This window comes from Pipistrellus kuhlii, unplaced genomic scaffold (genome assembly GCF_014108245.1).
Source record: "Pipistrellus kuhlii isolate mPipKuh1 unplaced genomic scaffold, mPipKuh1.p scaffold_m20_p_10, whole genome shotgun sequence".
Taxonomy (NCBI): Eukaryota; Metazoa; Chordata; class Mammalia; order Chiroptera; family Vespertilionidae; genus Pipistrellus; species Pipistrellus kuhlii.
The window spans coordinates 6,205,208-6,218,933 of NW_023425405.1; the positions used below are offsets into that span (position 1 = coordinate 6,205,208).

The 13,726-nt window shown below is 39.1% G+C and overlaps 1 protein-coding gene across 4 annotated transcripts in view; it reads left to right on the top strand.

Moving 5' to 3' along the window:
- CPED1 (cadherin like and PC-esterase domain containing 1) overlaps nucleotides 1-13,726 on the top strand; it is a 270,687-nt gene that overhangs the window by 66,717 nt on the left and 190,244 nt on the right. For all 4 annotated transcript variants that reach the window (XM_036425416.2, XM_045576312.1, XM_045576316.1 and 1 more), the window contains one exon: nucleotides 3,221-3,296. In XM_036425416.2, coding sequence (XP_036281309.1) covers nucleotides 3,221-3,296 — 76 coding nt within the window. The remainder of the gene's footprint in view (nucleotides 1-3,220; nucleotides 3,297-13,726) is intronic.

Sequence of the window (13,726 nt, forward strand, 5' to 3'; positions counted from 1 at the left end):
TGCTAAGAAAAATATCAGAACAGCTGTCTATAAAACACACACACACACACACACACACACACACACACACACACATTGTAAAGCATTCAACCCCAATACAAAATGGGTATAAAAATGACTATTTGGGTGATTATGAAGTGTCAGTATAGATTAATCAATTGTAACAAAATCACCACTGGAGGGGCGGGAGGGTTCTGATAATGGGGGAGATTGTGCATGTGTGGGGGTGGTGGGCAAACTGAACCTCACCTTCTCCCCAAAATAAAGCCTGATAAAAATATTTATTGCAGTCTGAAGCTGGAAAGCTCATCTTATAAAAGTTAGCTAACCAAGTAAAAACTTCTTTGATGATGTTCCACTTGAGAATGATGCAAATCATAAATTTTATGATGTACATAAAACAAAAAAAGAACATAAAGCCTAACGTTATTAGGCTTAACAATTAAAAAGTTAAAATGTGTGTAACATAGATGATTTGCCATAGCTGTGTGACCCATTGCCACGGAGTGTGTTTATTTCTCGGTGCTGAGTCATTTCGTTGAACTGCTTAGTTTGGTGCTCATTTCCAGATTGGAACGGAGATGATATTTCTGGTGTCACGTGTCACCATGATTATGTCATCTGCTGTGACTCTGATTCCAAAGATTTACTTTGGAGGAAAGAGCCTGGGAAGAGGTCACTGGGTGAGGGGTCGGAAAACCAAAGGCGGAAGAGGGTGAGCAGTTACTTCCTGTGGCTTGGCTCTGAATTTCTGAAGCAAGTGCTTTGTTGACCCGGAGCCAGTTCATCCTTTTGATCCAAGGTCGAACATGAAAAGTCATCTCTCGGCTGAAACCAGTTTGGCTCAGTGGATAGAGAGTTGGCCTGCGGACTGAATGGCCTTAGGTTTGATTTTGGTCAAGGGCATGTACCTTGGTTGGGGGCACATGCCTGGTAGTGGGTGTGCAGGAGGGAGCTGTTCAATGTTTCTACCTCTCTATCCCTCTCTGTAAAAAAATAAAATAAAATAAAATATGTTTAAAAAAAGAAAAAGAAAAGTCATCTCTCTGATGAGACACAGCCAAGTGCCCTTCTGTGTGAAGACTGAGCACGCTGTGCACTATCTTTGCAGCATCTACACAAAGTGTTTTGCCCCGTGAGTTTTGTAACTCATGTTACCAAGACTTTTCCATCCTGTTCTGCAGCGGACAATGGGACCAAGGATGCTTTAGGCATTTGCTCTGAGCCCTTCAAGAAGTGGGAGACGGTTTTCAGTCGGACCTGTGCCAGAACCCAGTCTTTCACATTACTTACCTAATGCTGGCTCTTCTATTGCTAAAGGTTTTATTTAGTCAATAGCAACTGAGTCATTTTGCCTGCGTGGGGATAAATGGTTCAAGTTTATTGCCTTCTGAAGCTTTTTACATCCGAAAGATGCTTTTATATGCTAACGTAAAGGGGAGAAAAAATACCTCAAACATTTGGTATGAATTTCCCATATTTTTGCAGTGCTCTGTCCAGCCTGTTTTAGGAATTCTGAATGGAAAACATCAGGATTTTATGAAACCATTCTCCCCCTACATTTAGTCTCTGAATTGTTGTACTTTCGAATTTAAGACATGAAGACATCTCTAAAGTCTATCACGCACTATACTTACACTCTTTTCTCAGTTCCCGGTGCAATAAGAACGTACTAGGAAGTGGCTCAGACTTTTGTATCTCTGTAGACTTTCTAATGGAGTGTTTAGGAATGTTGCTGGTGCAAATTTCACAGAGTGGGTTCGGCTGAAGTCTGGGCTTCATTCATAGATGATCTGGGCTGAAGTTTACATTTTACTGAACAAATGAAGAGAAGTTAACGGGATTGCAGTGGTTGGAGAATAATTGACGCACTGTTTCAAAACTTAAGGCTTTGAATGAACTTTTTAAATGAACCGTTAAAGAAACAAAATAAGCCATAGGTGGTTTGGGTCAGTGGATGGAGCGTTGGCCTGAGGACTGAAGAGTTCTGAGTTTGATTCTGATCAAGGGCATATGCCCTGGTTGTGGGCACGGTCTCGGTAGGGGGCCTGCAGGAGGTAGCCGATCAATGATTTTCTCTCATGATTGATGTTTATATCTCTCTCCCCCTCTCCTTTCCTTTCTGAAGTCAATACAAATATATTTCAAAACAAAACAAAATAAAACAAAACAAAACAAAACTAGAACCATGATTGAATTATTGAGTTGATAATAGCTAAAAGCAGAAGTGGAACTTAAAGACCCACGGCTGTAACTGCTTTATTTTACAAACTGAGAGAGTGAGAAAGAGAAGCCAAGTGGTGGACTCACAATTACCATACTGTTGGGCAGGAGAAGTGGGAGCACAAGCCCTGTCCCTGGGTCCCTCACTTTTCTCCCACTGCACCTCGTTGTCATCTAATCATGCTGGCAAGACCAAGTAGAGAAACTCCAGTATTTTATTAGATTAGAGTGAATTAATTTGAGAATAATCGATCACTGTTCAAAATGAATCTGATATTCAAGGAAATTTACACTTACCTCTTTCTGTTGGTTTTAAGAAGGCTTTACCTACCATATTTGGAATTATTTTTGAGATTGTGTTGATAATAGCTAGCTAGCCAACCTGTAAATTCAGGGGAGGGGGAGAATTAGCTTGTTTGGACCTTTTCAAGTGAGAGTACATATTTGAATTTGTGGTCATATTTATGAGGCTTTTTAAGAAGACATTTTTGTTAAAGTAGATAGCTGGGCTTTATATTTGGAAGCAATAATGAATGCCCTTCAGTATGAAGTGAAAAGTAGGGATGAAGTGTTGAAATAGGTTTAGCACTGACTCTCCACAGTATGGGACTCAAATCACTGAGGGCCTTTGGAATGTTGCACTGTAGTTGACTTACTTTGAGGTATGTTATGCTTAGTGCTAATTTTTGGCCAAAGCTAAATTTGAAACTATGAGGTTATTTGTATTACTCTATTTGCCATAAGGACATAGTATTCCCTTTTATTTCTAGCAAAAACCATGGCTTTGAGATAAGTCTAGGTTTTTCAAAAGTATCCCCAAATATTTTGAAGATTTCTGAGGGCCAGTTTTTAATTTTATGTTACCCAGTAGACCACTCTGTTATTCCGGATCTAAATGCTGACCTGTAGAGGTTTGAGGGTAGGGTGTGGATGGCGGTGCCTTTGCCTGAGCATTTATGAATGCCCAGCTCACTAGAATCTTTTTCATTCCTTCTAGGTAAACATATTTCCAGAAATACAGCATCAGCTTTGCAGAAAAGAAGGCTTATGTCAAATAATTCAAAGATTTCCAGGTAAGCTTTCTTTTGCTTCCCTATGCATAAACATGTGAAATATGTAGGCATCTGTAGGAGACACCATCTGATAGATGAGCTTCTTTGTCCACCAATTTCACGATCATAAATCTTCCAGAATCTGCAAGGTTTTACCAATGGAAAGACCTCCATAATAAGTAATACAAGTGTGATGTTAATATGCTTTCTTTCAGTTTTGCCTTCTTTCTTTCTAGATAAATATTTATTTTATTCATATATGTTTGCTTTTAATACATTTCCTGCTTTATTTTTAAAAAATATGTCTTCACGATTAATGCGTTTCCTCTTTCTGAAATCTTCTCAATTTGTCTGTCTGTTTAAGACAAGATACTGACTGAGTAAATTCTATGTCTTGACATTAGAAAAGTAGGATAAAAATTACCATCTCATTTTCTCATAGATTCCCAGAGTGGGAAAATAACATCAGATGTTATATGTCTTCATAGGTAAAATTATAGTCTCCTTCAAAGCTCATCAATGAAAGGGTTCTTCATATTTCTTATTTAAAATCCATTTAATATTTAATGAGAAATAATTATTGATGGGCTGCCTCCTGCACATACCTCACACTAGGGATTGAGCTTGCAGCCCGGGTATGTACCCTGATGGGAAATCAAACCATGACCTCTTAGTTCATAGGTAGACACTCAACTACTGAGCCACATAGGCTGAGCAAACATTTTTTATTCTTAAGAACATTTGTAAGTTCTCAATATATGTACTTTCTCCACTCTGTCTAGTGTGTTATTTTTTATTTATCTTCATGACTAACAAGATAGTTTATGGGATATATAGCTTTTTAAATAGAATTACTTCTCCTGTCATGTTTTCTTAGCAGTGTAGCTTTAAAAGAATATATCTTTAGCATGGTTGTATGATTTAAACTTTAAAAACAACAGCTTCTGTGGTAGACTTTTTCTGTGACTGTATAGTATATAATATAAACTCAGTATTAATAACATTGTATCTGTTCTGAATACTGAACATTGAACATTGAATGCATATTAGATAGCAACATGTCAATGCCTAAACATCTGCAGTAGTTCTATTAAAAAGATAAGATTGTCAAGCTAAACACAATATGACACAATTTAGCCATTTCATTTCAAACTAAAATGGCCCATGCCATTTTTAGCTGTGTTTTATTTGGAGGAAGGCAAAACAAAATTTTGAAACCAGATGTTTTAGCTCTGCCCCCTATTATAATAGCTATGTGACTTAGCTTCAGGTTGCTGTTGGATGAGGATAATGAGACCATTACATAAATGAAATTAAAAAAATAAATTAAATAATACATCTCTCTCTCTCTCTCTCTCTCTCTCTCTCTCTCTCTCTCCCCCTCTCTCTCTCTCTCTCTGTGTGTGTGTGTGTGTGTGTGTGTGGCTATAATTTGATTTGAAGAATAAACATATTATATATTATCCCTAACACATAATGCTTAATTAATGGTAACTGGATCACCAGTTACCATCCAATGGTATCTAGATTTGAAAAATCAAGCAAAAGGCCTCTTAGTGCTTAGTATTATTTTTCTTTTGATATGAGTGACTATCACTAAACTTTTAGGTTTCTGTCCAAAAGTGTGAAGGCTCTGAGATTTCTTCTCCCTCCCAAGCTCACAAGTCAGTCTGTCACGGCGTCCTGGGTGCCAGCAGCAGACAGGCGGCTCCTGACTCAGAGAAAAATGACTCTGTAATTTACAGCAGCGGCTGCCGCCAGGCTCCCAGCATTTGTCCCAGTTCACTGAGCCCAGGCCCCGCAGGGCGATGTGAAGCAGGCAGCTGACACTTGTAAACTTAGTGGTTTATGGTTCAGGAGAGGAACTCCTAGCTTAGGGAGTTGGACTGTTTTATAATGGGCAGGGAGCATGTCTGCCCTTTGCCCCAAAGGGAGACATTATTTTTGTTATATTGGACAAAGTCTTCTCTCTGCTCAGGAGGGAGGCACTATCTTTATATTTCAAAGCTATCTGCTATCTAGATGCCTTTGAAAAGATAATTCAGAGCAAAGGTGGTCAGTGCCTGTGTTTGCAAACGTGCAGAAATGTGACAGGTAAATGGAGAAGTGTCTCTCCACAGATTGAGAGATTACCTGAGAAGCTTCAGCTCTGAGGCTTAATATATGAATAGTTCTGAGCAAGATTCTCAACCTGGTTATGCTTGATTTCTCTTATCTATAAAAACACAATGATTGGCAATGATCAATAATGCTGAGGTTCCGTGCTTCCCCAGTGGCTTTCCCCCATGTGGACGCACTGTCCCAGATTTTATCCTAAGCAGTAGAGAGAAATAAGATGCTCATGCCGAAACCGGTTTGGCTCAGTGGTAGAGCATGGGTCTGAGGACTGAAGGGTCCCGGGTTGGATTCCGGTCAAGGGCAAGTACATCGGTTGCGGGCACATCCCCAGTAGGGGGTGCGCAAGAGGCAGGTGGTCGATGTCTCTCTCTCATCGACGTTCCTGACTCTCTATCTCTTTCCCTTCCTCTCTGTAAAAAAATCAATAAAATATATTTAAAAAAAAAAGATGCTCAGAAAGGATGGATGATCGTATGGTAAACATAGCTGGGACCCTCCATGTGCGGAAGGAAGCACAGAGCTGGGGCCAGATGCAGAGAAAAGCTCGAAGACAGCGGGGAGACTAACCGTCTGTTCCATTCCAAAGCGCACACAGTGTACCTGCCATTCAGCTTGTAATTCTCATCCAGAGGCACCAGTCCATGGATTTTTATGGGCTTACAGACTGATCTATTTTTATCTTGCCATTTAATGCTTTGCTTAAAAAAAATTTCCTAATTTTTTTATGAGCCCATACTTATGGCTAATGTTTTTTGTTGTTGCTTTTTACTGTTTGTTTGTTTTGTGATAAAAATAATTTCTTTTCCATATTTGAAATATGGGAACATCAGAGAATTGTTTTATTTCATTTGTGAGTTGTTGTTTTTGTTCTTTTTTTAATGCAGGATCACCATCCAAGAAGTCAGGGTTAGGAGTGAGCCAAATTTTTGGCTATTACTCATCCTTTCCAGCAGTATTAGCTCTGAGTGGTGGCTGACACATGATGTTTGAAATGTACCCAAAATTATACCCAGAAGGTAGCATTTGGAACATTTTAGGATCTGTGTCATTTTTTTAAAAGTAAGATTGTGAATGCATAAAGAAAAAAATAAAACAATAAATAAAATGTAATACCTTTTGTTGTATCTAAACAAGACAGGACTTAAAAATTATAGATATTGCCGAAATCGGTTTGGCTCAGTGGATGGAGCGTCGGCCTGCGGACTGAAAGGTCCCGGGTTCAATTCTGGTCAAGGGCATGTGCCTTGGTTGCGGGCACATCCCCAGTGGGGGGTGTGCAGGAAGCAGTTGATTGATGATCCTCTCGTCGATGTTTCTAACTCTATCCCTCTCTCTTCCTCTCTGTAAAAAAATCAATAAAATATATTTTAAAAAATTATAGATACTTACTACCAAAGATAAAAGAAAATTTTAAAATAACATAATTGAAATTATTTTTAAACATTGATCAATAATATTTATTTATCTCGCATGGCACTGATGATTGCTTTTAATTTTTTAGATTTTAAAATTCCTTTTTATCATATGATACCAGTAAAATATTGTCAGAGAATCAGGTAGTTTACATTGGATTTAAATAAGACAACATGGAAATTGTTAATGCTTTTTTAAAAATATATTTTTTATTGATTTCAGAGAGGAAGGGAGAAGGAGAGAGAGAGAGAGAGAGAGAGAGAGAGAGAGAGAGAGAGAGAGAGACATCAGTGATGAGAGAGAATCATTGATCAGCTGCATCCTTTATGCCCCCTCCTGGAGATGGAGCCCACAACCCCAGCATGTGCCCTTGACCAGAATCAAACCTAGAACCCTTTAGTCCATAGTCCAATGCTCTATCTACAGAGTCAAACAGGCTAAGGTGTCAATGCTTTTAATGCTTTTGTTTCTTTCCTCTGCTATTAATTGGTGGAATGTCTTTTTTTCAAACAAGAGTACAAGAAACGAGACATTCCCAGTTTTAAAGAAGATTGGGAACTTATCTCTAAGAAGCAATCAGGCAAATTTCAGAGAAGGCCAGTTTGCCTGTTCTCTGTGCTCTCAAATGCTGTCACCCATCTCTGCATCTCCTGTAAGATCTTTCAGGCCTCTGTCTTTCCCAAGACTTCACTTCCTGCCTTACACACGATTATATTATTTATGCAAAACATTCTTCTCCCCAAGCAAAACTCTCAGCTCTTTAAGTATGACTGACTTCAGCTAGGTGATGGTAAAAGTAAGCTGATGGAACTAATGCAGACTAAATTACACCCTCACCAGGGACCTAAGCCTCTTAGATGTATTTGAATTTTTATAGAAGAAGCTTGCAAACCCAGTGAATTTCTAATTGGTAGAATTTCTGGAAGTGCATTCAAATCCCCATTCAATTCAATAGCAAGTCACTCCCAAAGCTTATCTGTCTACTTGTCTCCATCTCTATCATGACCAGCCTGGTCCAAGTCAGCATTTTCTCATGCCTTCCCACTTCCTTTCTGGTTCTATACTCCTTCTCTTAGCACAACTTTGCATTTCCCTAAATCCTTGGTAATTCCTGCTTTCTTAAAATTGATTTTTAATCAGAAAGAGAGAGAGAAAGGAGAGAGAGAGACAGACAGAGAGAGAGAGAGAGAGAGAGAGAGAGAGAGAGAGAGAGAGAGAGAGAGAGATCAATGTGAGAAACATCCTGTAGGTGCCCCACCTAGGGATAGGACCCATAACCTAGGTATGTGCCTTCCTGGGAACCAAATCAGGACCTTTTTGATCGATGGACTGATGCTCCAGCCAGCTGAGTCACCCAGCCAGAGCTGGAAACTCCAGCTTTGATTTTGATTTTTCTCATGAAACAATGACTTTTGTTAACCCCAGAGAACAATGAAACTGGGGTTTCCACTAAAACCTTAATCTCTGGAGTTGGGGTATTGTCAACATCTCTTTGCTTCTCCTTCTAACAATTGTCTACCAACATCTTGATTATTCAACATAATTAATAAGAAAATATCACCTGGGTTAACATCTTCCTCTCTACGTCAAATCTACCATCATTCTTGTAGAAATAATATTTAGTCACATGACCCATTTAGCATCCTAATGCACAGCTTTTTTTTTTTTTAGTTTCTTTGTTTTGTTTTTTATTTTAAATAAATCTTTAGTGTTGAAAGTATTACATATGTCCTCTCGCCCCCCGCATTGCCCTCTCTCTGACCTCATCCCCCAAGCTTTCACCTGCTGCTGTCTGTGCCTTGCGTTATGCATATATGTATATGAGTTCATTTGTTGATCTCTTCCCTGACTCCACCTTTCCCTGCCTTCCCTCTGAGGTTTGCCAGTCTGTTTGATGCTTCTATGCTTCTGGGTCTATTTTTATTCATCAGTTTATGCTGGTCATTAGATTCCACATATGAGTGAGATCATATGATACTTATCTTTCTTTGACTGGCTTATTTCACTTAGCATAATGTTTTTTTAGATCCATCCATGCTGTTGCAAATGGTAAAAGTTCTTTCTTTTTTACAGATGCAGTCAGTTATTTAATACATTTATCTGTTGATGGGCACTTAGGCTCTTTTCAAATCTTAGCTATTGTAAATTGTGCTGCTATGAACATAGGGGTGCCTATATCCTTTCTGATTGGTGTTTCTGAGTTCTTGGGATATAATCCTAGAAGTGGGATCACTGAGTCAAATGACAGTTCCATATTTAATTTTTTGAGAAAACTCCATAAGTTTTTTCCTCAGTGGCTGCACCAGTCTGCATTCCCACTAGCAGTGTACAAGAATTCCCTTTTCTCCACTTCCTCACCAGCAGTTGTCATTTGTTGATTTGTTGATAATAGCCATTCTGACAAGTGTGAGATGCTTCTTTGTCCTTTTAATTTGCATCTCTGATGATCAGTGACTTTAAGCATTTTTCATATGTCTTTTGGCCTTCTATATGTCCATTTTGGAAAAGTGTCTATTGAGGTCCTTTGCCCACTTTTTATTTTATTTTATATTTTATTGATTTCCAAAGAGAGGAAGGAAGAGAGATAGAGAGCTAGAAACAACGATGAGAGAGAAACATCGACCAGCTGCCTCCTGCACAACCCCTGCCAGGGATGTGCCTGCAACCAATGTACATGCCCTTGACTGGAATCAAACCTGGGACCCTTCCGTCCGCAGACCCATGCTCTATCCACTAAGCCAAACCAGTTTCAGCTGCCCATTTTTAAATTGGGTTGTCTATCTTCCTTTTGTTAAGTTGTATGAGTTCCCAGTACATTTTGGAGGTTAACCCCTTATCAGAAATCATCAAACTGCTACCTTCCTTTCTCCTGAGCTTCACTCTCCCACTTCTGTAGCCTTGCTCAGGAACTTACACCACAGAGAGCTACTTCATCTTTGAAAGCTTAAACTATTTCACCACTTTATAATAATTACAGCTTCTCTGGCCTTTTCACTCCTTCAATGTTACTGAGCCATGAATCTCAAATGTCACTTTTGTCTGCTACTTTCTCCACATCTGTCAGACATTTTTTATCATAATTTCTTTCCTATGAAACCTGGATGACTTAGACTGCCACTTGAAATATTTCTATAAAAGCACCCCTAATATTTATATTTTTTCTTCCACACGATCCCTTAAAACATTTATAGAAAAATATCCTACAATCTTATTTCTCTGCTCCACACAACAAACACAGGATAAAATCACACAAGATTGCGTTCAATTCCAGGGATACTTTTCCTCACTTGCTAAAATGGAGAGTCAAACTATTCCTGCAATTGTCAGCCCAACCAACCTCCACCAACAAAAACACCTAGCCAATGGCACACAAAGCAACCTTTCCTAATTTTCCACTAAAATACTTAGTAGAAAATTAAGAACTGCTCCTAGTACTCACATTATAGAAGGATATAAGAGGAGTTTCCATTCTAAGGCTGACAGAAGTAAATTGTAGTTCTTTTTGTTGTTGCCGTTGTTACCCTTGCTTGAGGATATTTTCACACTGGTTTTTAAGGACAGTGGAAGAGAGAGGGAAAGACAGAGAGAAACATCGACGTGTTTACGCATTGATTGCCTCCTGCATTGCCTCCTGCACAAGCCCAGCCCTGGCCAGGGCAGACCCTGCAATTTACATACGTGCCCTTGAACAGAATCAAACCCGGGACCCTTTGGTCCATAGGCCAAACCTATCTACTGAGCTAAACTAGCTAGGGCAAATTGTAGTTCTTAATACTCTATTCCATTCAGTGTAAGTAGAGAAGGGTAGAACTTATTTCACAATAAAAACCAGCAGACCGTCCAACCATCCAACTGTCCGACTGGTAGCTATGATTCGCACTGACTTCCAGGGAGCAGACACTCAACACAGGAACTGCTGAGCTGTGGTAACTTAACAGCTGTGGTTCTCTGGTGACGCACCTGGAACCAGAGAGAAGGGAGCTTGATTTTGGGGTGAATCACCCGAAAACTGCCCTCTCAGGGGATGTCAGAGAGCTGGTTTCAGCTCAATCCCCACAGGTCAAGCCGAGGGACCCCACCAGTGCATGAATCCATGCACTGAGCCTCTACTCTAGTAATATTTTATTATTTCTTAAAAAATGTTTTTGAGCCTTAACTGGTTTGGCTCAGTGCATGGAGTGTCGGCCTGCAGATTTAAGGGTCCTGAGTTTGATTCCGGTCAAGGGCATGTACCTTGATTGCAGGCACATACCTAGTGGGAAGTGTGCAGGTAGGCAGTTGATTGATGCCTGTCTCTCATCGATGTTTCTGACTCTCTATCCCTCTCCCTTCCTCTTTGTAAAAAATCAATAAAATATATATTTTAAAATGTTTTTGAATTTATTGATTTTAAGGAGGAAGGAAATAAGGAAGAGGGAGAGAAAGAAACATCAATAATGAGAGAGAATCATCTATCTGCTGCCTCCCACACACCCCACCTCTCTCCTCTTGGATTGAGCCTGCAATTCAGGCACCTAACCAGATCAGAAATAGAACCATGAATTCCTAGTTCAGGAGTCCATGCTCAACCAATGAGCCACACAGCCTGGTTGTTTTACTACTTCTTATAGATTAACTAGCTAGGCTCTTTTCTTCATCTGAATGGCTCTGCATTTAGGGCAAAGGAAATAAATCCAATACTTCTTGCTGACAGTTGTACTTTGGCATCTTTTCTCTATGGATTCTGTGAAAGTGTTTGAAATATAGCTAGAAATCCTAAATCAGAAAGAAAGATCATTGATCTAGATTACAGTAGATGCCAGGTGGATTGTTTTTCTTTTTAAAATTCTAAGCCTTAAAAAGAAATATCTCAGAATCTCTATTTATTGGAGAAATGAAATTGCTTTGATTGATAATGCATAGCACCCTCCCCTCTTCATTCTGTCCTTTGTCCTCTTTTCTTTCTTGTGGTAGCCCTTGGAGGCAACTTCATGACACCTGCTAAGCCCTCTAGATAAGGAACTCCAGTGTAGAGTTAACAGCAGTCCTTGGGGGTGAGAAATACTTTTTTGATTCTTTCTATTTACCAAGCATGAAAGTTAGCAGAAATGTTATTCTCTTTCCTTCCTGTATCCTGGTTAAATCTTTGGCCGCTTGTCAGAGGAAGTTAATAAAAAGACATCAAATTTTAAAAATTATTCAACAGCCCTGACCAGTTTGGCTCAGTGGATAGGGCATCGGCCTGCAGACTCAAGGGTCCCAGGTTCGATTCCGGTCAAGGGCATGTACCTTTGTTGCTGGCACATCCCCAGTAGGGGGTGTGCAGGGGGCAGCTGACTGATGTTTCTCATCTATATTTCTCATCTATATTCCCTCTCCACTCCTCTCTGTAAGAAAAATAATTTAAAAAAATCAATAAAAATATATATTAAAAAAATGATTCAACATGCATTTCTAAAATTTCTTTTATCTTTCCTTTTTATTATGCCTTTATTATACCAGTAATATACATTGATTATAAAAAGAATTGAAAATTCAAATAAGCAAAAAGAAAGAAAAAATTTAAATTTAGTAAAATTACACTATTTTCCATACCTTCCCTATTCCTGTATAAGTTCTACATACAAAAATATTTTGCAATTCAAGTGTGGAATATTTATCAATAAAAAACTCTGAAGACATTAAAAAATGATGGAGATCTACTTTTATTAGGAAAGAAAAATATTCACAGCATATGGTTGAGTTAAAAGTAAAAATATATTTTGTATTATATATCTTGCCTATTTATATAAATCTATGTAAAATGTATATCAAAGTGTTTATATATATATATATATATATATGCATACATATATTGACTTATGTATGCATATATATTAGCTCTCACAGAATCTCCATAAAGGAGATATTAATATTATTCCTATTTTATTCAGTAGCCACTTGAGGCGACTTTCCAGGATCCCAAGTCTGACAAGTGCTATCTGAACATAGGCAGTCTGACTCTGGAGGCAATTTTCTTAACCATTTCACTCTGCCAAACTCCTCAGGGTGGCATTTAAGACCGACCCCCCCCCTCCCCCCCGCCCCCATAGGCTGAGGCATTTCTCCCTGGTCTTCCATTCTTTCCTCTAGCTGAGCTCCTCCCTTCACTGTCCCTTCACTTTATCACTATCTTATCTTCCTGCCTTTACTCTAATGACCTTGATTTGATCTCATTTTAAATTAATCATAGTGACCTCAGCTTAACCATCTTTTTAAAGACCTTTTCTCTAAATACAATCCCATCTGAATCACTGGGTGGTTAGGACTTCAACATATAAATTTTGAGGGGACACAATCCAACCCATAACAGCCAGGGATGGGCGGAAGAGGCAGGGGACTGTGATGGGCAAGCCCCATCCAATTCATACAGAGAGGGGAAAACAGACACCAAAAGGAGAGCTATTGTACAGATGAAGACTAGAGATATCTATTATTCCAGCTGTTTGATAAATACTTATTGATTGGTTATGATAAAGCCCATGAAATTCTTAAGCAGAACTAGCCTCACCCCACCCCCAAATCATTTTAACATAAGGAAATATTTATCTTTCCTTGTTTTCAGCATTAAGAGCTTGAACTATACACTGTTTACCCAAGTGACCTTCTGCTGGTCTGTACGTGGATTTGCTTTTCTGGGCCAAGCTTGGTTCTCACTTCCTACCTTGAACCCCGTTCTCATATGTTCCCAGACCCTGCCTCTGCTCTCCAGAGCCAGTTAAATAAGATGAATTAATTAGTGCTGCTCTTCTCTCCTTTCTCAGATGTACATTCTCCCCCCCCCCCCCCCCCTCCAGCATAGGACTTACTTCAACCCAAATAATAATTCTATTGATAAAAATTTAAACAACACTGTAGACCAGTGGAAACTTTCCAGAACCACATGGAAACTGTTGAATCAT